This window comes from Alosa sapidissima, chromosome 19 (genome assembly GCF_018492685.1).
Source record: "Alosa sapidissima isolate fAloSap1 chromosome 19, fAloSap1.pri, whole genome shotgun sequence".
In the NCBI taxonomy this organism is placed as follows: Eukaryota; Metazoa; Chordata; class Actinopteri; order Clupeiformes; family Clupeidae; genus Alosa; species Alosa sapidissima.
This window is the reverse complement of record NC_055975.1, coordinates 15631326-15658023: the sequence shown is the minus strand read 5'-3', so window position 1 is coordinate 15658023 and position 26698 is coordinate 15631326. Positions and strand designations below refer to the sequence as shown.

The following is a 26698-nucleotide window of genomic DNA, read 5'->3' as shown; positions in this document are numbered from 1 at the left end:
TGATGTACTGTCTCATGCACACTGACAAAAGTACTCTGTCTCTCTCTCTCTCTCTCTCTCTCTCTCTCTCTCTCTCTCTCTCTCTCTCTCTCTCTCTCTCTCTACACACACACACAGACACACACACACAAACAGTCTCTCCCCCACACACACATCAGCACAAAGCCTGTTCTTTAACTCAACCAAAGCCATCTGCCAGATGCCTGTCACATTATTTTTAACATGAACCATATTTACATAAAAATCAGGGATGGCTTCCAAATCCATTCACACGTTTTAAAAAGCAATGGCTTTGACAATAGATTCAAAGAGGAACAAGCAAATTCTCTCCAGGTGTTGCCTGCATAAGAGTGAGCAGAAAGAATGACAATGGCGTTGGGGAAAAAGCCATTTGAAAACTTGCATCTGTGTTTCTTCCATTGACATGCTTTGAATTTAAACTACATTGGGACTTGTCCATTTAAACTCTAAAACACTGCTGGTTTAACGGTCCTGTCCTATCCTGTCGGCAGTCTGACTAAAAAGACATGTTTATACAATCCTAAAGTGTTTCATTTCAGGCCCTTAATCTAAATTTCAAAACTGAAAAATGTTTTGTTTGGTCAGTTCTGGTTGCCAAGTGTCATCGGTCTTTGAAAATAAAGTGATAGAAAATGACAGTTTACACAAAACTGAAATACACATGTTTATCTTTTATTGATGGAAAAATGAGTGATGAACAATGAACTAATAACAGAGAGTCCCTGATTACAAAAAATGCCCCACAGAACACAGTGAGGTGCACTGCACTCAAATGTGTTTAAACCTTTTCCAATCATTGTCTTCATCACAATACCCAGTACAGACCTCTTGCACTCACAGTGCTCTGCGCATAACATTCACACTCATTCATTTTCTTGACACTTGTCCAAAGCGACTTACAAATGAGGAATAATGTTCGAGCTACAGTGCAATAATGGCTTGCATAAATGTAATGTGTGAATTAATACATTCTTACATGTTTTATGAGAGGTACTTTGGAATAGGGTTAGAATTACGAATGTCAAAACACATGGTCACATTGAGAACTATATTGTATTAAAATCTTTAAATAATGTACAATAACTATATTGAACCTTACTTATATCAGTCACTTAACTATTCTGGAAAGGGATTTGGGATCAATAGATCAATGCATCACCAAAACAGACACACTGTTTATTGGGAAATACACAATAGATATTGATGTCAATAGAATAGAATAGAATAGAATAGAATAGAATAGAATATACTTTATTGTCATGCCTGCATGAAAATTGACAATATGACAGCAGATTTGATATTTCAATTATGTATGTTAATATCTGTATTTTTTTCTGACTCTCACTCTCTGTGTTCATGTTATGGTGCTCCCAGGATACAGCGCTGCTTCATCAGGTCCCCACTACACGGTGTGCTCTGGAGTGAGGCTCCAGACCAGGGCTGGATCGGCACAGAGTTGGGACCTGTCAAGCTCCCGTCGCCACTTCAAATCTTACAGTTACAATTGAGCAACAAAGAGCCTTGTGTCACCAAAATTTACTGCCAGCGGCATGTCATCCTGAATAGCCCCCCCCCCCCAACTTTAGCAAATAGCCAGCAATTTCTGTGACAACACTGACCTCTGGCCAAGGTCAGGTCGACCCATTATTCGAGGGACACCTTCCAGAACCTTTGCGACTTCTTGAGCCGTGGGTCTTTAGAACCTTTCATTAGCTTGATGGCCCGCTGACATTGTGCTGGTGTTTATGGTTGTCCCCCTTTGATCTTGAGGCACAAACAACTCAAACATTCATGTGCTGTGTCAAATTGCAGTCTTTGTTTACTTTATTTCACATTTCATACATATATATATATATATATATATAGACCTCCACATGGGTGATATTCAAAGAGATGTTGGGTGCTGTACTAATGTACATTGACCCCCCTCCCATGTGTGCTGGTTTTATGTGTATTTATTTGTTTGGAATTAGAGTAAAAAAATAAGATTTTTTTTTTTTTTTTTAATGAAGGCTTACTTGAGTTCACTACAGGGGGACAGACTAGGACCTTAACAAGGTGATTGTATGTTGTCTGTAATGTGTTTGAGTTTTGTACAAAGAACACGATGGAGTAAGAAAGTGAAACTTGGCTTTGATAGTTTGCTTTTCATCAGAAAACACCTTGTTGACTCACTTTCATAGGCATGTGTGGTGTTGAAATTAATACATTGTGATTGTTTGGTGGAGACCGTGATTTGTTTTTCTGTCTCGGCTTATCTTACATTAGATGATGATTTATCTGTTTAAGGAATTTGTCCCATGCCTCAGAAGAAGAGAATGCAAAACTGGTGCGGTTGACAAGCAGAACTCAATGATACAAATATAATCGAATCAAACAGCAAGAACCGACGCAGAAGGAAAGAGAGATGCAGGGAAACCAGCAAAACATAGTTATGTGCAGTTATGTGCAGTACAAATGAACTCACATTCATAGGCCACAGCAGACTCTGGAGGGAAAAGTGTATTCTTAATGGCATCACGTGAACACCTCTTGAAAAAAAAATGCACCTGTACAAAACAGACACATGCACACATATATACACACGCACAAACACACACACAGACACACACACACACACACACTCCACCTTATGATGTGCGGAGGCAATGCCATCTCACTCTTCTCTCTGTGGTCCTGCACTCTCTCTGAAAATGAAATCACTCTGCTGTTTGTCACGCTATTTTCACCACAGCTAACCACAAGGTCTAAGCAGCATGAAGCAGAGAGCTACACACACACACACACACACACACACACACACACACACACACGCCCACACTGAGGTACAGACATCCACACACATCCACACACACACACACACACACACACACACGCCTATGAACACACACAGAGATACAGACATGCACACATACACACACACATACAAACACACACAAACAACACAAACACACACACACACATACACACACAGAGCGTTTTCCCCCCATTTTATGAGTCGCCAATCACGCCAGCCACTGCCACGCTGTAAGTGAGGGGCTGGCAGCTGCCAGGACGGGTAAGAGCAGGTTGTCATGGCAGCCACGCTCAGAGGAGAGCTGTAGATTGGCAGGAAAAAGCGTGTCAACAATCGCCCTGTTGCCGCGGCAAGGGAGAGGGAGAGAGCAGCCGCCACACCGCCTTGGATTTTTCTCCCTCTTTCTCTTTTTTTTCTTTTTCTCTTCTCCTCTTCCTTCTCCCCCCTCCCTCAAGGCCCTCTCTGGCGCTCAGGGCTCTGCCCCATGCTGTTTAATAATATCCACTTACTGCTGGCGATTGATCTGGTGGCTGCGGCCTGGAAAAAAAAAACAGTGTTCGGAGACGCTTCCTCTTGCTCTCCTGGCTCGGGGCGAGCGCTCAAAACAAACGTAACTGCGGCAATTAATGCACAAAGCGCCCCTTCGCCTGCCTGCTTGACTGCTTGCCTGCCTGTCTGCCTACCTACCTGCCTGGCTGACAGGTAGAAAATGGGTGGGTTGTTGGGGAAGTGGGGGTTGGGGTGTGTGTATGTGTGTGTGTGGGGGGGTTAGCTGGATGAACGTGGGGCTGGTTCCTTGCTGAAGGTGCAGCTGGTGTGAAGTTTGGAAACACAGAGCAGGTCTGGGGGTAAACAGGGGGAATGCACAGAGGAGAGAGAGAGAGAGAGAGAGAGAGAGATACACTGGGAGGGATTGGAGAGGTGCGGGTTGGAGAGAAAGTGTGATTATCACAAGATGATCTGACAGGTGCACTGGTGTTCGGTGATTATCACAAGTTGGACTGATCTGACTGTTGCATTGGTGTTAGGTGATTATCACAAGATGCTCAGCTCTGCACTGTTGTGTTGTGTTGTTGTTGAATGCAGAACGCTGAGGTATTTCTCATGGGGTAAATCCCCAGTGAATGACTAAATAAGGCAGAACCAAACCCAATTAGACAGTTAGAGTAAAGGCTTTAATGGATTTGAAGTGAATAAAAAAGGGCAGTAAGAGAGTGAAAAAAGCTAAGTTGGACAGTCATTGTTATACAGAAGAAAAGAGCCACTCTGAAGAAACAACGGAGAGTGGGGAAAAGCAGCCCCTGAGTTTTGCTTTCCGTACCCCCCTCCCCCTGCAATCAATCGGGGGATCTTTACACCTCGTAAACAAAGACGGGAGGCTTTTTTCTTTGTGTGCAGACAAGTGCGACTTATTTGTCGTACACCTCGCCTTAGTCTGGCCACTTTCGGCTCCAAACTGTGAATTTGCTGTCATCAGTCAAATCAGAGCGTCATCGATCGGCCTGCCGCGGCTGAGCCCAAGATGCCCCTAATAGCCGCCGCTGCCGAGCCACTGCTCGGGTGCCATCGACTGTGTGGTCAGCTCCGCAGCGCTGGGCTGATGGTGTGCACTTGCCACGGTGTGGGTAGAGGAGGGTGAGGGTGTATGTGTGTGTGCGTGTACGTGTGTGTGTGTGTGTGTGTGGGGAGGGAAGGGGATCTGTAGGTGAAGTTGAGAGGGTAGGAGAGGGAAAGTAAAAGGCAATAAATATGAATTAACTGGGCCTGCCATAATACACACTCCCCGGACGAGTCAATGAAAACATATACACTCACACACACACACCCACACACACACAGACACACACACACACACAGACACACACACACACACATACACACACACACACACACACACATCCAAATACACATACACACTACTGGCTGGTGGGAAGCAGGCATTGGGCTGCTGTATAGACAGACCCTTACAATAAACAGGGGGTGGGTGGGAGAGAAATGTATTTATATGCAATAGATTTGTTTCAAGGCACAGGAGTGATAGGTGCTAACAGGACTCTGGGAAGGCAAGCTCATCGATGGCGCTTTGTGATGGAGGATTGATCTTTGGCAGGCGGTGAGAGGAGGTGGTGGGAGGTGGAGGTGGAGGTGGCAATGGTGGGGTGGGGGTGGGGGGGGGGCCTCAGTGTCTCAGCAGGGCTGCGGTTTGTTTGTTCAACTCCCATGATTCCAAGTAGATAATTGGTCTGTGAAATTGGTGGCAGGGGCAACCCAGGCTCTACACTGGACCCAGCTGGTGGGGGGAGAGAGTGTCTGCATCCTTTTCTTCTCACAAACACACACACACACACACACATACCAAAAAAGCAAAGCACTAAATGAAAGGTGTGTGTGTGCTAGTGTGTGTGTGCATTTCAGCATCTGAGTGTACGTGTGTGTGTGTGTGTGTGTGTGTGTGTGTGTGTGTGTGTGTGTGTGTGTGTGTGTGTGTGTGTGTGTGTGTGTTGCTGCCCTCTTTGGATGCTGGCACAAGGGGGGACTTTAAGAAGGAGCGCCTAAATGAAGGTCTTTTGTGGAGAGTGTGGGAGCGGCGCAGGTCTGTTAGCAGGCTGGCAGATGTGGGTGACAACTGTGACAAGATTTAATATGTAGCTCTGGGTATTGGGACAAACAGCAGACATTTCCCCCAGGTGCTGTCAGGAGCCGCCACACAACTCAACGCAGCAATTACCAGCGTTTCCTCATGTATCCTTTTCATGTGTGACTTATTTTCAAAGACAGATATCTTCATCTTTCCGGATATTTTTTTAACTTTTTTTGTTTTTGTTTAATTTTTTTGTTTTTATAAATATATTTACTAGCATATGTATTTACAATCATTTGATGTTGTTAAACAAAAACAAACAAAAACATTTTATTTATCACCATATTTTATTTGAACAATCCAATGCATTTCATTTCATGTTGTTCATCACAGTTTATTTGAAATTATAAGAACAAAGTGTAGTCACAGAGTTTTGTTCTCCGGCATTTCCTACAGCATATTCAGTGTTTTTATCAATAATGCAATTAACTATTTAATGTGATATGCATTGTCTGGCTTTTTCTTCAAATATCCCCTTGCAAAACCCATTAGGCTCATTCACTCTTGCCTTATGCCTACTTGTCACTAAACATCCTCCCTGAAAGCTGTATCTTCATCATCCTATTTGTAGACTTTAACATGCACTTTCTACGCTTGTTACTTGACAATGTGACCCATTTAACCCTTTGGCTCTAATTTGACTTTGTGCATCTCCACCTGATGTGAATGGGGAATTGCATGGTTGTGTGGTGACGTGAGGGTCTCTGTGGGGAGACAATAGAAGCTCACAGTCAGGGGCGCCTAGGCCCAGGAGAGAGAAGGGGCTGGGGGGGGGGGGGGGGGGTCTCCATAGGGGTCCTACTCCAATACTCCCCCCTCTCCTTTGGGCTTTCTTGCCTCAGCATCAAGTTGATCCCAGACATCCTTCAAATGTAATCATCAGGTTTGATTTTTTTCCATCACATACTAAAATATAGATTGTCAATGTATTGCAAAGTGTACATCCAGGTTAAATCAGTCTTCCGTGATGTCTGTGCATTTGTGCATGTGTGTACATGTCTGTGTGTATACATGAGTGTGTATGTGTGTGTGTATAAGTGTGCGTGTGTGTGTGTATCTACATGTGTGACGGTGTGTGTGTGTGTGTGTGTGTGTGTGTGTGTGTGTGTATGTGTGTGTGTGTGTGATGAGTACAGGGCTCCCCAGGGCAGGAGTGTACAGTGCTCAGAGGAGTAGGAGGAAGCCTGCGTCTGGCTCCTGTCAGCAAACTCTGCTCTGTGTTGGGCAACAGAAGAGAAGCACAGGAGCTGAATGTCCATGAGACGCTTTCCTCAGGATATCATGTGTGGCACTCTCTCTCTCTCTTATCTCTCTCTCTCTCTCACACACATACACACACACACACATATGCACTCACATACACTCATATACTCTCTGCCCATGCCTCACAGACCACCATTTTCCTAAAAAAAGAGGCTTCACTTGCCACCTCATGCTTCACAAGCATAATAAAGAGAAGCAAGGCTGGTACCTCAGGGACTGTCCACGCCGTCCACTAAGCATGTGGAGATAAACATGGACACTCCCTTGTTTGCCTCTGTGATGTGTGTATGGGTGTGTGAGTGTGTGTGTCGGGGTGGGGGTTTCTTTGCCACAGACGAGAGGCAGTCTGCCTGCCTGCCTGCCTGCCTGCCACCGGAGCCCACCAGAAATGCAATCTCTGTTTTTGTGCGGCGCACTACCTCTGTTTTCGTTTCTTCTCCCCCTTCCTCGACAAGCAATTTAATCAAACTGTGACTTCCATGCCCCACTATTTGCAAATTGTATAGCACCTCTAAAACATAAAGGCAAAACATTTTACAAACAAGTTCCATGGACCTTGATTACAAGCGCAAACATTCCCAGCATGGGTGGCTAACACGCGAAGGGGTGGATCCAGTCGACTTACACTTGCGCTGCCAGACATACACACACAAGACAAAGGCATATTTAAGGCTCGTTCCCCTTTCATGGAGATTTCAAAGGGATGAAATTTTAAATATCTTTTTTTTTTCTCACTCAATTCATTGTTGGTGTATATGTGTGACAGTTTGGACAAGGAGATTCTGTTTTTATTAGATGCTCACGAAATCACCATATCAAATAAAAAATACAGTATTCGTGTAGTAGAGCAATGTTTAATGTGGGCAAGACCGACTTATTAAAATCAATTACACCTACATGCACTTAACATCAAGTAGCAGTTTTCCTGTAACATAAAAACATTACTGAATTGCAAAACTGGAGGCAATAACTAAGACAAAATATATTACATTTTTTACAAAAATGTTTATTAAGTTGATGCCTACAATATACATGTGGTTATGTAAGGTCATTTCATTTGACATCCTTGATGAGAAAACTCATTGTGGCAACTGTAAAGTCTATGGATTGATTGACATATTTCAGAGAGTGGGTTGTAGGTCATCATACATATTTTGTCAATTTAATTATAAGTAAAATGTTAGGGCAAAGCCATATCCCCAGCCATTAATTTTTGCATTTCAACTGTCTTCTTTTTCTTTTGGAAAAGAAGAGTTATTGATTTTATCATTTTTAGATTATTGTTTATCATGTCAAAAGCGTGTGGGCCCTAACGCACCCGCTACTTGGGGGTATCCAATATGTGAGATCTCATTGACAAGCGGTCTGGAGGCAGAATCATCCTTTATTTCCCCCTTATTTTCCCTATTTTCATTTCCCCACATTTTTAGTGGGAAAGTCAAAGTGGGCTCTTTGATGTGATCGTGAATCTTCAAGGTGATTCTGATAGCCTTACTGCCGTATAGCCGTAATGATACATATATTACACTACATATAATTGGGACCTGATTATATGTTGTAAATTAATTTGATTAATGCACAAAGTTAGAGAGGTCTTGGGCTCAGCTTCTTTGTCCATTTAAACGTGCGTGGGACATAGCCTACTTCTGAGCGCTACAGTCAACTCATTTCTTAAGCGTGAGGAATTATTTCATACGGCTCATCAGCCTGTCTTCCTAGTATAGCTTATCTAGGCATATGCTGAAACTGAACATTAAACCCAAAGACAATCAACGTCAGTTTACCTATTTGTTGCAGCATAGCCTATAATGAATTCTCCATGTTTTTTCCCCTATACCTGCCACTCAAGGTCGAATTAAATTGACTCGAGAAGAGAAACACTGACATTTCTGTCATCAACACAAATATAAACACCTTTAAGATGGTGTTCTACCTACAATATCATACAAAAAAACAGACAGGGGTCACGTGTGTTATCAATTTCTGAGAGCATTTCATATATAAAAGATGAGGGTGTGATATGGCTTTTAAATAGCCCAAGGCCCACCAGGGACACACAGTGCTTGGAAAATATCTCAACAGAATAAATAGCCTATATGGTCAAAATTTAAACTGTGAGGATTGACTGACAGATTTCTGTAGCCTACCTCAGTAGTCTGTTTATTGATTTTACATTATTAGCGCATTAATTATTAACATCCTATTCGTTGCTATTTTATTTAAAATGGATGGCATTGAGAAAAGAGATGAAAAAACACACACATTAACCCACATTCATATTCTTTCCACGGTGATTTTGAAACAAGGAGCTTATCGCACTGTCGTTAGCGAGATGGGTAACAACACGCGCTCTGCAGAAAGGCTAATATCTGTTATGTGTTTTTGTTATAATTACTTACTACGTGTTTACCTTGCTGATGCAGATTATCACAGAATTGAAATCGTTTCAAATTGGGGAACATAACAAACTCAGAGTAACAGAGTTCTTTGAAAACTCCAGTTCGCGTCTCCACCTCCGTTTTCCACACCAGCTCATTGTGAAATAAAAACTGTTAAGCAAGATAATAATGAATATAATTACAACAACCTAAGCGTGTTAATCAGGCAGATTTTTTGGCATGTTTTGAGATGTGATGTGGCAGGATAGGCAATTTGCCTATGTATTATTCTATTTTTCTCGCTTTGGCCTAAGAGAGGCGTTTCAGTGGGCAGGTCAAATACGGTTTTCCATGAATTTAGGCGATGGATGAATGGGGCCGTGTGTGTGTGTGTGTGTGTGTGTGTGTGTGGTACTATGGTATTGAAATTGTGTAACTAGAGTGCAGAATTGTAGCTCACACTGACATACAGATGGATGCACCCCTGTGTGAGAGACCCCCCCCCCCCCCCCACACACACACACACACACACACACACACACAATAACACACACACACACACACACAATACGACGCACACACACCACACACACACAACCACAGACACAGAGAGAGAGAGAGAGAGAGAGAGAGAGAGAGAGAGAGACGCACGCACGCGCACAAAAAAATGACAGGAGTGGAGGGAGAAAACTCCAAGGTGCATGAGCAGCAGAGGACGTAGGACTAGGGCAGACGGGAACCAGAGTGCAAGGTTCATGCTCAGCACCGCTGCAGCATCTCTGCCATTTCCCCCTCTCTTCACTCACTCACACACACACACACACACACACACACCAGTGTCATTATGGTTGGTGTGATCTCTACCTTGTTGTGGTTTGCTAACACCCCCAATGAGATCGGGTGTACAACGGCATTTTAGATTTTTTTAAAGAAATACAGCCTAACATAGGTTAAGTCCCATGACCTGCAGGTGGACAAGAACAAAGCTGAGGTTTAAGTACAGCCAAGTTGCAGATTGGGGGTGCCAAGTCCATGTTCAACTGAAAGAAGTGAGGTCATTTCAATACTATTTATTTACTTAGTCATTTACTTCAAGTGTGTGTGTGTGTGTGTGTGTGTGTGTGTGTGTGTGTGTGTGTGTGTGTGTGTGTGTGTGTGTGTGTCAGCTAGTGACGTGTTCAACTCAGGGGTGTGCATTTGGAGAGGCGTCAGAAGTGTCTGTATTTATGCTGCTGTGAACTGTGTGCTGGGTAGGGTGTACAGTGGGTAGGCTGTGTAGGTTCTTCAAATAGCCTACCTTTACCATCCAAATAAAATATAAGAAAGACAAGACATTGGCCAATTCCTGTTTACATATTCGGCTAGTTCTATGAGTACAGTCGATGCCAAAGTGTAGCATTATCTAAGAAGTAGGCCTACAGATGACTCCAAAGGGATTCAGGAGGAATGTAGGCTTATATATGATCGACTAACGCCAGGAACGTCAACGTTACAGTATGTGGACGTTTTCGCTTGTAGGGCTTTGTAGCGCATGCATTCTGCGCGCTCTTTTTGCCGTTCAATATCATCAGGTGCACATGATATCGCGGCGAAGGTAATTCATTATTAACGCGAGGATTCCAGATTACCAGTCGGGGCAAAAGACCCATGTCTGACATCTCCTCATGCAGTCAGATAGCGGAAGGCAACAGGCTATATGAGCGAGCGATAGCGAGTGAATGGTGGTCGCAGCAAACCGAGTCAGGTGAATCTGCGCGCTGCCATTGAGGCCGAACAGTCATACAAGCTGAGAAACTAATCTTGATATGTTTAACAAGCCGCTCCAGCTCCGGGCCGATAAATAATACAGGAGCTTTTAGTGGATCCAATTTATGAAACATTAACTGCATGAGCATAATAGAGTAATTAGTTTTATCTCACGTTGGATGTTATTGGACACTATAGGCCGTTGAATGAAAACTTTTATTTTCCGGCCTAATTGTAAAGACAACGGAGAGTAATTTTCTCTTCCGATATACGAGCGAGGTGGGAGAGGGTGGTCTCACAGGCCGCGGGGCTCCGCAGATCTCGATGTCCAGGTACAACCCAGTGTTTATGTACTCCCAAAAGTGTATCAAAGCTCAGATCCGTGGAAATAAAAGAAAAGTCAAACAAAACAAGCATTAGACTGCATAAAATAAAGTATGGACAAGGGAAACAGGTGAGGCTTTGTTTAGGTGGTTGAGGTAGATCAATATCTCGGCTTGCAAGCCAGGAATCTTGCCCGTTTTCCTCCAGCACTCTGCGGATCAGCTTACGGCGTGCAGACAGACTGTCGCCTCCGCTTCGCTGACAGACAACCTGCCTCACCCCAAAAGACGGAGCAGGGAAAATATCTTCATTCTTTTCTGGACGAACAAAGAAGAGGTGAAAGTAGTACAGCGTGTGGCTGCATTTTGATTTTTTGGAGTGAACGTAAGCAGCGATAGATTGTATGTTTCTTGGATTCTGACATTGCGTTGATTTCTATACCACCCCATTATTTGGGAAATATCCATTCCATAGTTCGGGGAGAAAGAGAGAGAGAGAGAGAGAGAGAGAGAGAGAGAGAGAGAGAGAGAGAGAGAGAGAGAGCGCGCATGCAACAGTGACCGGCGAAAACGTTAATAATTGCATGCAGTATCATTTCAAACTAATTAGCACAAGATATCTGAATTTTAAGAAGTGTTAACACATTATTTTAATTCCTAGATCCATATGACACGCTGCTGAAATGTCCAAATAATCGCTGGATTCGAAGTGCTGAACAAATTAGATATAGACTTTGAACATATCACCATAAAGTATGTAACCTTGTAATTCATTTGTGTTCATTGATTGTAGGCCCACTCATTAAAAACAAACATGGTCACCAATATAAGGCTATTTAATCGAAAGCCGCAAAAGAATTGAAACATTCAGAATTAATCATACAACTTGTAAGTTTCTTTCTGAGAGCGGTGACCATGGTTGCTCGCGTTAGTTTACCTGAAAGCTGCAGAGTTCCTGTGACATTCTCCTCGCTAGATTACCCAGCGAGCCAATGCGACAACAAAACCAGCAGATCATGTCACGGTGTGGGGAAAAAATAGGCTAAGGGCTATTTTACGCGTGAGTCGTTACCTTCTGATCAACAGTCAGTCCTATAAGGCCTAATAAGATATGTTTAAAAGTCAGTCCTCTACATAAGGTTAATGATCAAATAGTTTATCTGGGCTATCATACACTAGGGTAATGACATGCATGGTGTATGCATAGTTAACAAGCTCGTGTTAGTTTTGCGGATGCCCAATGGGGTCAGTTTTGCAGTAGCCTAGGAGTCTATTTGACTAACATGCTCAGTAACATCTGCACCGCAATCTGCAGTGACAACATAACACAACTGATTCGCTTATTTATGATTTCATTATTATACTACATAATGCCTATTACGCATTTGTTACAGTGACATTACGATATAATTATAATAAATAATAATAATAATAATAATAATAATAATAAAATGTTGTTGCCCTAGGTATTTTGATAACACTGCAACATATTGGTAAACACATATTAAGTTTTAGACGCATGCGTCAAGCCAAGCATTCCTCCATGCCAGGTTTTGAAAATAAAGGGGGCACAGCCTAACCCTTAATCAGTGCTAGCTATTAAACAAACGTTCATTTACAGGCTTATCTTACCAATTCCGCACATGCAATGTTTTATTGTACACAAGATATGCCTTTAAACAAGTGTTACCTATTTGCACTTCTTAGAGTTCTGGTAACAAAACCCTCAAGTTTTCAAATCATCCCAGCACACAACGCCAATTTGAGTAGCTAATGAGCTGAAATGACTACTGGTTTGTTTTTCACCCAAAATACATTCACCATCAGCCTATGTGAGTGGTACCTACACTGCTGACATCCTACCTCAATAAAGGGTTGCAATCCGAAACCATAAGAGTTGTGATTCTGAGCACTGACTAGTCCACTTTTGAGATATCTTTACTCAGAATTGACTGAATGATGGAGAATAAATTCTACAACATTCTAACACAGAAACAAAGACAAAGACAACAGTATACTTTCTCCTTCCTCTTCATAATCATCAGCAATAAATATATTTGCTACAAATAATAATAATAATAATAATAATAATAATAATAATATGCCAGTCTTTTGTATTATTTGTGGACAGGCCTACTATGGGAGTGATTTCAGCAGGCCTGTGCAAAGTGAATCAGATGGCGCTTTGCAGGTGGCGTGTGCTTCTGGCGACTGCATTCACCAGACAAACATATTGGGCCAATGCGTGGTGTCTGTGTGTATACTGCAAAGCCATACACACGGCCTCTCCTGAATGAGTGTGAAGAGCTCTGGCAATGGCCATCATTAACGCTTACCCTCTTTTAATAAGCCCTCATGAAAAAAAAAAAAAATCCACATAACCTTTGAGATGCTTTCCTTCATAGCCCGGTGGGAAGTTAAAGCTACCACCCAGCCCAGGCTTCCACGAAAATTAGGTCTATAGGCCTACCTCTCAAAGACTCCGGTTCTATAGCGCAATCAGAGAAATCCTTCAAGAATTCAGCTGTGGTGTCATGGACTGGAAAAAATCAAGAAGCAGGGCTTGGTGGCATTGAATTGTTCAATTGTTAGAAAGCGCAAACTTGAGCTGCAATCACATTTTGTTATTACAATCACATATATGACGCTTATTTCCATGCCATCTATTAGTCAGAAGTCATGATCAACAGACGGTATAAGTAGCAGAGGTGTGTATGTAGCCTAAAAGATATGCCGCATGGAAGGACGGGGGTCAATGTATGTAGCTACAGCAAGACACCCAGTGGCGTAAAAAAGAAAATAATGCCATTCATAAAATTAGAAGATTCGACGCTATGCGGATGTAAATAGAATATAGGCTATCATGACAACAGAAAATAGGATGACATTGACTGCAGCCATACATATATACAATGTAATAACACACAGGGGTACTTAACAAAATAGAACACAAAACCAACACAATGCTACAAATATGGGATGCGATTTCTATTTATCTGGTGAAACTTTTCATTGAAATCCATTTACTTTGGCACAACACTGTCACCGGCACTAAACAATGGAGCGGTCAATGGGGCAAACTGATAGTGGACATACAATGACTGAATACTAAGCGGTACGGATGTGGAAACGTGAGAGGAGTTATCATTTTGGCCCTTTTCGGTCTGCACTAGCCTCCTCTACACTCATCCCTGGTCATCCAGGGGGTCGTCTCCTATAAATGAGTTGCTCACGGGATACTGACCAAACAATCTGCAGCCAGCTGCACGATACAACATCCAAATCTGCCACCTTTGCTTTAAAATACGCACAAGAACGCACACACACACACGCACACACGCGCGCGCGCACACACACACACACACACGCGCGCGCGCGCGCGCACAAAAAGCAACATCATAGACTATATAATTTTAAGCAACCTTTACCACGACAGTAGATGGATTAGTAAGTTTATATTTTTGGTCTAGAGAAAGAAACGTTTTTACTCTTATGCTATTGTCTATTTGCCTGTGTGCATCGTACAGTCGAAAAGAAACGCAGAGATCACTCTCAGTTTAAGACAATATTGTTACCTTATGTAATTGGAACAATTGCAGTCCGTGTGTAGGATCTGTGGTTTTACTGAGGGCGGGGTAAATTGGAATGACACCACTTTGCACTTCAACAATCCAGTTCCGTCACAGTACAAGTTGTTTGTGTAACCCGACAGCTCGGTGCACCAAGTCGCGCGCTTTACACACTCATTAAAACGATTATTCACGATCTGTCGAATGTTTTCTAATTCTCTCACAAGAAACTAATTTTCTACAATACAGTTAAGGGAAACAAGCGCTCTGTTTTATATGACCGTTTTAAAACAGCCTGTTGCTCTGCACAAAATGGAGAGAAGAGAGGTCCGAGAGGGCTAGTTTAGGTGTTAATCTTCAAAAATATTTCAGCATTTAACCTCTTGATATGAGAACATCATAACCGGTTAAAATAGTTGGTCGGCTGTTATACCCCCAACCTATTGGACATTTTATCCGTAACAATTACATCTCATAAAAATAACAACTTGGGTAAACCCTACTTCCACAAGCCTAAAACAACAAAAACAAATACTAGGCTAATAATAATAATAATAATAATAATAATAATAATAATAATGTTATAGCATAATTATTGCATTATTATTAGTAGTAGTAGTATTATTAGGCTACTAAAATGTGTCATTCATTATTGTTTTTATTAGTCCTATTATATTTCGTCGTTGTGAATTTCGTAGAATGTGGTTGCTAAAGCAGCATTTTCAGGTTAATTTAGTGTTGCAAAAACCCTAATAGCCTATTGTTGTACGACTGCGTTTGCCAGGGCCTTAATAAGAGGGTTTTATTGAGTTGTGGTTTGGAACGAGATCATTGAAGTCATTGTTGTTGTTTGTTGTTTCACAGCTTGTACATGTTACTCGCTTTTTAGATGTTCGGCTCAAGCAAGTTGATAGAGAGGTTGGTATGTGTATGAGGTGTATGCGATTACTGTTGGCCCAGCATTCTGCGAAATGCTAGCGCCCTCAGTCTGCAACTCTCAGATTGCATCGGAGAGAGAGGGAGGGAGAGAGGGGGGCGGGAGAGTTGCAGACTGAGGGCGCGAGGGGGGGGTAGTCTATATCATAACGCCTTTGGTCGATGCGCAGATTTTATTGAGAGCCTAGGATCATACCTACATTCTGCAAACCCACACTCAACAAAACAGAAAACTGTATGACATTAATTTCCTACAATACTACATACGGCACGAAACAAGATAGTAGGCCTCGAGACTAGATATAAAATGTGATAACTCTTCTGCAAACTGACTTGGCTTAGCGAGAAAAGAGCTTGAAACATCGTTGTAGTAGCAGTCTGTATTCAAGGTCGCCCTTTCAATATTTACGCATAAATAGAGGTTTGCAAAGCTAATGTATTGCCAACTCGTGGAGCTGGTGGATAAAGCCCCGTTAAGCCGGTAAGAATGATGCCCTGCACCAGCTTAGGCCTACCGCTGTCAGTCGTCTCAAAGGACTGGTATCTATCTATCTATCTATCTATCTATCTATCTAGGCATATATGGGCAATAATAGACTATGTGATATGATATCTAGGATATAGATATGTCAATATAGGCTATATAACTATATTTATGTCTATATCTATATCAATCTATTTATTTATTTTACGTCTGTCGGTCTACCTGTTTTGTCTGTCTCAAAAATGTGCCTGAAGCACACACCGCCTGCATGGTACATGTAGGACACTGATTGACCGGACATCTTTGCATTCACGGTTCCTGGCGCTACACAGCAGAGTTGTACCACGTCCTAGAGCAGTTGATTAAGTAGATAGGCCATACCTCTGAACAGCAAGCATTATGCCAGTCTAGCAGGTTCAGTAAATTGCTACGTGCAGGCTATGTATTTTATTCATATAGGTGCAATTCCACGGTATTCATTTGCGATCACGTGATTGAAAAATGCCGTGACTCGTCTGAGGCCATTTTGACAAATGGTTTATGGCCTTTTCGCCCGTGCCATTGGCTGCCTTGATCCTCTCCGTTATTCGTCTATTTATTTAGATAGTCTTTCACAGGTATAGACCATAGCCTATATAACAGAATGGATAGTCTATAACCTTTGGGGACAAGTAGGCCTAGTTCATAAATCCTATCGTAATCTCTGTCCTGCGCTATGCGCCCCAACCACGCCTTACAAGACACTAGTAGGATGAACCCGAGACCCATCCGACGCTCTCAGACAAGAGGTGCAAAAATAGCTCTATATTTACTGTTCTGAAACGATCTAACATACCAACGAGCGACCAGCTAAGCTAGATATATAGTTTTTATCAGGGACAAATAAAATTGGTTTACACACCTACTGACTGTCTCTTTTTTTCAAATTGATCCTTTGTTACAGTAGGTGGTGCATTTGCTTAGTTGCGGTTCAAGTAGGCTATTTGTTAACGTTTGTGGGCTGGACGCCACCACAAATTATTTGCAGATACAAAGCAATTACATTCCATATGCATAGGGAAATCACACCTCCTAAACCCCAACCAAGTACCAAGGGTTAGCCTAACATCCCAGTTCAGTACAGGCTTATAGCTGAGTTCATATCTTTGGCATGTGTTTGATTTTTTTAAAGCTGCATTTCAGAAACAAAACATGCAAATTCAACATTAATGTCAAGGACAAAAGCAAGGCTTCCACACACAAATAACAGGCGGCACTTCATTTTAAAAAAATATCCTATTTTGTTTAATGGTAGCTCATTGCCACCCGTGGAATAGTAATAGGAAAACACCTTTTTGCATTCACTTCTTTACATAAGCCAAACTGGAGAAATACGTCAAAATAAGTCCAATTAAATATACAGTCTTTTATATAGGCCTATATGTGGAAGCTATATGTAGCCTACTGTCATTTTATAATGGAAGAGATACACATGTGTACAGAAAGGACGATAATACACGTAGGCTATATTCTACATTTAAATTTTAACCCTGGCTCTTTCAGCCTTTGTCTTCTGAGTGGTCACCCCGTTTAACATCTGAACGATAACATCTTACAGGGGAGATATAGAGTGTCACCAGGCTATTGTGAAAAGCAACGAGGTTATTGGATTACAGTCGTACACATTCAACACGATGCCTCTTTTCGAAATGAACAAATTGCTGGATGTATAATGCTGAAAGTTGGGTCCTCTCACTATTTCATTCCTGATAATATGCTGTAGGGATATTACAGGCCTGTGTGAGATGGTGACACATTTTTGCTGGTCAGCCGAGGACATGACGGTTGCCCTATATTTTTAATGTTGGCCATCATAGGTCAAGCTTCTTCAAATGCAACGTGTAGTAAGCTGCAAAAGGTTTTGCTTTTGGCCTTCTTTCTCATTTCAGGCTATAGCTTTATAATTGTCAACAAAATAAGTATGTTTCATATGCTGTTTACATATGAGCTTTGATTTCTCAAAAAGGCTCAAACCTCATAATGTACATGCTTCATAGCAAGCATAAAATAATATGCTACACACAAGCATAATTGCCTTACAAAGGCTTGGTCTGATTTTATCTATTGCTGTATTTTGGTTAGTTGTGATAAGATGTAATTGGCTTAATGTAGACCATAAGATAGCGTGCAGATCGGAGATTGGAGGCTTCCGAGGTCAACGAGACCAGTTGTAAACACGAGAAAATCTAATGCCGCCAAACGCTAAGGCCTAAAGGTCCTACCCGCAAACTGTCGCTTAAATTTAAACTTATATCATCTTAATTTACATGGTATTTCAGTAGAGTCCACATTACCCATTTGCAATTCTGAATGGACAAGAAAGACAAACTATTCATGATTACTGGACTTGACCTATTTCTTTTATTTTTGTTCGGTTAACAGTTTAAGCGACAAACACGGGCATAAGACCACAATATCACAACCATGAAATTTAAAGACGACATCAACAATCACTCCATTTTTTATGAGGCATTTACTCAACACGGGTTACACGTTCGCAAAGTTAACCTATAATTACAAATAGGTATTGACAATTTACTAATTACAAAAAAAGTGACCTGGTGGTGACCACATAGGCCTACAGTAAAATATGCACAACACAAGCTAAAGGCATTCATTCCTTTTGTCCCCTTCTCAAACGGTCAGTCAGGTGTGGTGAATACTGAAATTCTCTTTTTTTCTATACCCAGTCTTTGGTCTACAAAGTAACAGTATTTTGAGAAGAACGAAAGCATTGTAAGTGCATTTACCTATCTGTAATAAAAAGGACAAAAATAACAAAGAGCCATGGAATCGCACGGGTAATCTGCACTTTAAGAACACATATTTATTTGAAATTTTCAAAATAAAAATTAGTGTGTAATTTTTTTTTTTCAAAATCATATTCCACCAGCGCACTCACGGTAGGTGATAATACTGCAAACATGGGACTGGTGGGTGACGTGATGATATTAGATATTTTGTTATATTAAAATTAGGCAAATCTGCAGTCACTATTTCAATACACATTCTAATGTAATTATACTGCCTTTAAAAAAAGCCTACATTTTATCTTCGTCTTTTTTCTTGTCACATTGCACGTTGCTGACAGAGGAATAAAACAACTTCCCAACATTTGACGTATGTATATGACGTTTGTATACAGAAATAAATGCAGAATATTCATAAAAAATACCTGGAATTCGACTGCTTGCATTTTGTTCTTTCTCTTTGCTTAATTTCTTCGTTATTTTATATTACAATGTAAATGGTGTAAAATGTTCACTTACAGTCTGCTCCTGTGCAGGATTAGTTAGTGTATAAGTGGGTTTGAGGTTGACCCTTGATTTTGATGCGTGAAGTAATCAGAAAGTCCGCTGGAAAGTCCTGAAGAGAAACTGGGTAGAGAAGGCCTTAAAGATTCACAGGGGATGGAGGAGGGCGTCTGAGGGGACGAGGACACAGTCCGGGCCGTCATTGAAGTGCTGCTTTGGGAGGTCATGGAGGGATGGGGGACGTGGGGGAAAAAATAGCTGGTTTGCCCTGCGAGCAGGTTAACGGAACAGGGGTTTAAAGAGTATGTCCCAGAGCATGGAACGGAGAGGCCGCATGGCACAGACGCGGCTAGCGCGGCCGCGGTGAGGTGGTGAGTGGCGTACGGAATCTCCCCATTCACAAGTCTGTCAACACTTAGGCCATTGGAGGCAGGAAAAGAGTGGTTGTTTCCCAAACTGTTTTGAGTCAACATTGTGCTGTAAGACATTGGATGACTAGGGTAAGTCGACGACGTCCCGTTGTAGCTCAAAGCGCTGTTTGCCCTCGGATGATGAAGGGAAAGGAATGGAGACATTGGCCAGTATAAGGACCCGGCTCTATCCATGAATGTGAGTCCGGTGGAAGTGAAGCGAGCACCGCGTTTGAACGCTAGCTTAGCCCTGGAGGTTGTTGACCTCCTACGAAGTTTGCCGGTTGTCCCGCCGATGAACACATCGTCACTCGAGGGGTCAAGCATCCAGTAGTTTCCCTTCCCGGGGTCATCATAATGCCGGGGGACTTTCACAAAACATTTGTTAAGACTGAGGTTGTGCCTAATGGAATTCTGCCAACCCTGCTTGTTCTCCCGATAATAGGGGAAATTTTTCATGATGAACTCGTAAATACCGTTCAGTGTGAGGCGTTTTTCCGGACTCTGCCGGATTGCCATCATGATAAGCGCATTATAACTAAAAGGGGGTTTCTCATACTTGCCATTTTTCTTTTCCCCGTCTTTCCCTCCTTCGCCGTCTTTGCTATCCTTTTTCTCTTCCTGTTTTTCTTTCTCATCAGTGCAAGTCGACTCGTGCGGAGCATTGTCACTTTTATTGCACACGTTCTCCGACTTAGTTTCCTGAACCACAGAAGGAATCTTCTCCTCTTCTTCGGGGACTGACCTGTGCTGGTTGTCACTCAGGACAGCCTCAGGAACCAGGCTGTTTATACTGAACGACGATTTAGGAATCATTTTCACTTCTTTCCGTTCTCCCATGTCCAACATCACACGCAAGGTAAAATGGCAACAACCAGCGGCACAGTCGGATCTCAGTGTCTTAGGCTGGCGAGTCCTCAAACGATAATAAAAAATAACTATTTCATGTTCTTCAAAAACACATCGATAAGAGCAAGCTACAATTAATTACGGGAGCCACAGACACTAAGCTGTAGAAAAAATTGGTTGAACCTTTTTCAGACTCCAGCCAACCACGGCACCATAAGTATTAACGCGTCCTCCCTCGTAGCAGCCAATCATTGCGCAGTTCTTAGCGGTTGTTCAAGTGCGTAAGGATACACAAGGTCCACCAATGCAATGCAGAATGCGCTCATCCAGTCAACAAAGGTTTTCATTTTCGGGAGCAAAAATCCCAACCAAGAAAATAGATCACATCACCTCAGTCTATTTCACTGCTTTTGATCGTTTTAGACTGCTGATGCAACACAGGCTTACTGCTTAAACGCTTGTTTACAAACCGCGGGGGAAAAACAAGAGGGAAACAGATATGTAGCTGCTGAAGACAGGTACTATTTTCTGTCTGAAACAGTCATTACTTTTAAGTGTAAGATATTTTGCAAATATTTGAAATTGGACATGGAAAGAAAGATCTGGATATGTTTCTAGTACCTCTTCAATAAACTAAAACAATCCATATCTATACAATATATTTAAAGTAACAAAAGCATTTGCCCTTTACAGCATTTTATTTAATAACTAATTGGAACCTTCTGAAAGTTTCTAGTACACTGATTAATGGATCTGACTGCATCCTGATCTATCTATCTATCTATCTATCTATCTATCTATATTTATCACATTATTATTATTATTATTATTATTATTATTATTATCACTTGTAGTAGTAGCGGTGGTATTAGTAGTAGTTGTAGTAGTAGTTTTAGCAATAGTGACATTTTGTTACGAATAAGGTTTTCCCCCCTCCCCATGAATTATATGGATAGATTTTGCGAGTCAGACATTAATAATTAATCATAGTGTACAAAGGGCTGTAGGGTCTTCAGATTTTGAAAATAACAATCCAGAATTGTTTTTATGGGATGGGAAAAATGGGATAGCCTACATTCTTCTAGCGTAATGCAAAGCGAGGTATGGCCAGGTGCGATCAAATTGTGCCTATTTAATAAACATAAGATGCACCCCATCTAAACTCCATACAGCACCAGGTACGCTGACAGTAAATTATAATATTAGGCCTACTTTATTGGTGCTGTTTGCCCTAACATGCAGGCCTACCTGCTGATTTAACCTCAGCATGTAGACTTCATTCAGGCATCGGGCCTATTTGGACTTTATTAAACCTCAAGTTATTGACTGAGAGCACATAACCAAACTGAAGTCCAATATTTTTTTAATAGTAGGTGACATGTAGTATTCATGTCAAGCACCTGACACATGACATGGAGAAGGGTGAACGGTCTTACAATTGAACCGCCGTGTTTGTTTGATGTCTTATGATAGAGAGCGATGGCGCGAGAGGTGGATGTTTGCCGGCAGTAACAGCATCACAGAGGTCTGTCTGACTAAACAACGCAACACACGCAGGCGCACACATGCACCAACGCTCCAACACACAGCTTTCTCTCTGTCTCTCTCTCCCTCACACACACACACACACAAACACACACACACACACACACGCAGATGCAAACAAACAAACAAATAAACAAACCTTAGTGGAATCCCTGTGACTCCACATTGATGCGCCTGCTTCCTTATTCGGATATGTTGCGCTTTGATCATGGCACAAAAAGCGCTCAGGGGAAGAAACGTCACTGTTTATAGTCCAGCAAATACACTTGTGATAAGCCTGTTAGAGAGCATTATATATAGGTTACGCAAGTCGGCGGGTGATTATTTTATGTTTGCGTTGTTGCGTTGTGGTCAAATGACCCCGCTAACATTTGATATTAAAATAGTTTTAACTTTTCAGAACATATTATGCCATATATTGTCACTGTTGTTGTCCTGTGTTTATCTTAACCTAGGCCATTCGATATGATTACCAAGTACTAGGCCTATGTGAACAGATAGTAACTAAAGGCGCTTGTAAATGGACTTCCAAATCTTGTTAAGTCTCGATATCGATATTGATCGATATTGCTCATTGCGTCAGGGGCATGTGAACATTTTACTTGGTAATAAAAGACGTGTGTAGCAGCCCAGTTCACTGAATCATGCCTAGAACTTGGTGATGTGATAAGCGAGTCTCGGTGTAAAGCGTTTATTCTGGAGACCCAGCACCTTCTGCATGGTGCGTAAACCCTTACCAACAACGTGATACTTTAAAGTAGAGACCTTGCAGCATCACTTAATGTGAATCGTTAGCTGCCAGCGCTGTCTTCGAGCTCTGCATGTTTGCAGAAATAAACAAACACATATATTTGTCTTTGACCTTTTGTATAAATCAGAAAAGTGCACATTTTCTCAAGTCACCCCCACGCTCAAGAAAGTACATTTCTTTATATAGGACAACTGAACGAAAAATACTTGGCAATGAATGAATGAACAAAGGAATGAATGAATAAATGAACGAACGAACGAACGAACAAACGAACGGATGGACAGATGGATGGATAGATGAAGGGACGGAGATATAGGCCTATGATCATTCATTAGAATGCTGTCATTACAACTGTTTTAACCCTGGAGTAGCATAACATTTCTTTCCAGTCTCGACATCGTAATACAGGCTATATCAAGAGCCCTAATTTGCCCGAAAAACACCACAATTGGTTGACAACGACAATGTCAAATAACCTCCTAATGAGGTAACTCAACTTCTCAACTATAACTTATTGCTATGAGGATTTTATGAAGTAACCAATGATATGCTATACAGCCTATAATGAACAGATGTAGCTAATATTTTAAGGATTCTCACATCACACTGCTAATTGGGAATACGGTGATGTTGTCTTGTGGCATACAGGCATTATTTCCCAATATGTATACCACAGGATACTTTTGAGTTTTGTCCCCTACATTTTGCATTAAGCCACTATTTTATAAAATGTGATTTTAAGTTTTTCAATTTAGTCGGTATTGAAATGGCATGACATAGTCTAATTTGCAAATGATAAATAAAGACAGACATATGGCATGTGTTTTCATGAATGTGAATAGAATGCTTATGCAAACAGTAGCTCAAACGCGCGATCCCCATAAAATAGGTAAGCCTATTCTATAGGCTACTGTAAAACAAAACAAAAAAAAAATCCAAACAAAAGCGTGGCCAAAAGTAACCTACATTTATTGGTTTTACTGCTACCGGGGGTGTTCGGTAGCCCACTCATAACAAATTGTTTGTAAACATATCACTTACATAAACAGTAATTGTTCACCTTTAAGGGATAGGCTATGTCGCCTGCGATAAGCTATACAGGCAGGGATAGGCTACAGCCTAGAGCCCACATAGTGGTCTTAATTCCAAAGTGTATAATTGGATCGCCCTCTGGCGGTAGCCCTTTCACCAGCTCCTCTTCACACATTTGTGGACGCGATCTGTCACAGACTTGGATGGAGAACTGCAGATACAAACCGGAGGCTCCATTATAGACATCAATCAGTCTACTCATTTTATGTTCTTTTGCAAGACTGGCGCACTCGTCAGCTTGCTCCAGGACTGAACTGTTTAATTCAATTAAACGTTGAGGATTGGTATAAAAGTTATTACATTTGAGCGTTAAGCTAAATCTATGGCAGAAAAGAAAACAACCATAAAACCCGACTCTCTGATCTCTCCTGTCCTAATGTCAGTGACTTAATATGGCCTTTGTTAAACGTGACTTTATAAATACGCTACCGTAGGCTACTAGAGGCTGATAACATTTTCTTGAAGAACATATTATTTTAGTTCATATTAGATTATGTCTGAATAAATATTTTAGTGCGTTTAAGGTTCGTTTCTTTTGTTTGTCAGCTCGGTATCGGAATATTTTCACAAGACGAGGTGGAAGAGAGCACAGTGGCAGACGGCAGTGGGAATAGGGTAGGCAGAACTCACGGACAGGATATGGCTATAGACGGTTGAGAAAGATCTTGGCTATAGCGTTCAGGATTTATTTTTCACTTTGCGAGATAGGACACCTGACCCTGGCAGAGGTCTGCGCTCTTCGAGTGACCAGTTTGGTTTATGTATCTTAGAACAAAGAGAAAACGTGTGGCTCGTTTGTAGTCCAAGTGTAGCAACAGAAACAAAAATGTTTTAGGTTAGGTGACCCTATAAAAATATACTCAATGACGCACCACAACCAACAATAATAACAATACAAATTTAAAGTAGGCTATAGACCAAACCAGCGCAGCCCTCAAGGTCAGATGAATCAGATGAGTTCACACAGAACTCCGAATACATTAGGCCCTTCAACTTCCATAATGTTTCAAGAGCATCGGGGAATGCGGAAAAAATCACTCTGAAAATGGTTAACACATTTTTCTTCACAAATATTTGTGTTATAGGACTACCAACTTTAGACAATTTGAAATACAATGTAACCGAGTTAACGACGTTTAATCCTGAACGACGTCTAGCAGTGAATACAGCCTATTACATGCGTTTGTTTGTAATTAAGTTAATGATGTAGGCCTAAACGTAAAACTGTTTACCAAATTATTTATGTATGACTAATTATCGTGTGTAACAATAAGAGGGAAAATGTAAAGAAACATTTGACTCTTGACATGTCCTATCAGTTGTATTTATTATTTCAGACAACCTAACCAAGCCTACTTAGTAGATCATTTAAGCGAAGCTGTTGAGGGTAACCCTAAACAATGCAAAGGCCTGATAACCTGCAATGTAGGCTACTACAAAATAGCAAAGGCCACTTAGTTCACTGGAAATCGAACTTTGATTAGCACTACCGTTCAATTAAATCGAAGCAAACTTAAACAGTTGGCTACACCGATAGATGTTCATTGGAACCATTACTGACGCAAGATATTTCTAGACTAACTAAAAAGGGTTGCTGGCAATTTCTGTCTGACAAAAAAACTCTCGTCCAATGGTGAACTTTTGAACTCACGCTCTCTCAAGAATTTGTATGGTCTCTAGCGCCCCCTAGCTCTATGCACAAAATTATAGTCTGCCAGCGTGATCAGCTTGCACTTAACAGAACAAAACTGCTACGAGCGCGTCTATCAATGGAAGGGCACTTTGGCATTCCACTTTGGCATTGCCTATTAGGCCTAAGTGATTACATTTTTCAGGGGAAGACCACATAGTGCCATGATAACTTAGGAATAGGATGAGTCCCAAGTCTACAGCTCTTGTCAACGGCAAAATTACCTGTCTGACTTATAGTAGGCTAGGAATCAAAGGGTCTTAGTTTATATTATGGAAGATATACAGGGGAAAACAATGCACAGTGCAACTCTAATTTTACACATTCGTCTGCTAACTTCCTGCTAGGATGGTAGGCTCTTCTTGACATGACTGTAAACATCTAGACCCAATTAGTTCTCGGGCCTCGCACGTGACACTTCTCGGATACCCCAGAATAGAAATGTGTAGGCCAATCTATTGTCATCAAAGTTGTGTTTAACATGAATGTATAGGCTACCATATAATGCATATTATATAGTGATTTATGAAATCTCATTTAAAAGTTGAGACAGTTTAAACCAGCACATGTCAGTGACGTCACCAGTACACGTCTCCGGGTATACCGCTGACGACCGAGGCGGTTTAAATATTTAGGGTTAGTAATGACAAACTTGCTTAATGTGAAATGGCACAATTATCGATTACTGAGCTTCGTGTAGAAAAATATTGTTTTCTACATAATGACAGTATCCTTTTAGCCTACAACTTGCTTGTGAAATATGAAAAGCCTGCACCTATGTCCACGTATTTGATGGTGCTCCATTTGGATTAAAATGTACATTTTACGCACATATTGGTGGTAGTAAACGTCTAATCCAGAATGTACTAAAATTGTGACATCCTCATACATGAGCAAATAAACACAGCGG

At 41.5% G+C, this 26698-nt stretch overlaps 1 protein-coding gene across 1 annotated transcript; it reads right to left on the bottom strand.

Moving 5' to 3' along the window:
* Positions 1-18581: 18581 nt before the first annotated feature.
* Positions 18582-20908, bottom strand: foxg1a (forkhead box G1a). The gene has a single exon (XM_042071512.1). The coding sequence runs from the start codon at positions 20708-20710 to the stop codon at positions 19490-19492; it is 1221 nt and encodes a 406-aa protein (XP_041927446.1). The 5' UTR covers positions 20711-20908; the 3' UTR covers positions 18582-19489.
* Positions 20909-26698: the final 5790 nt, after the last annotated feature.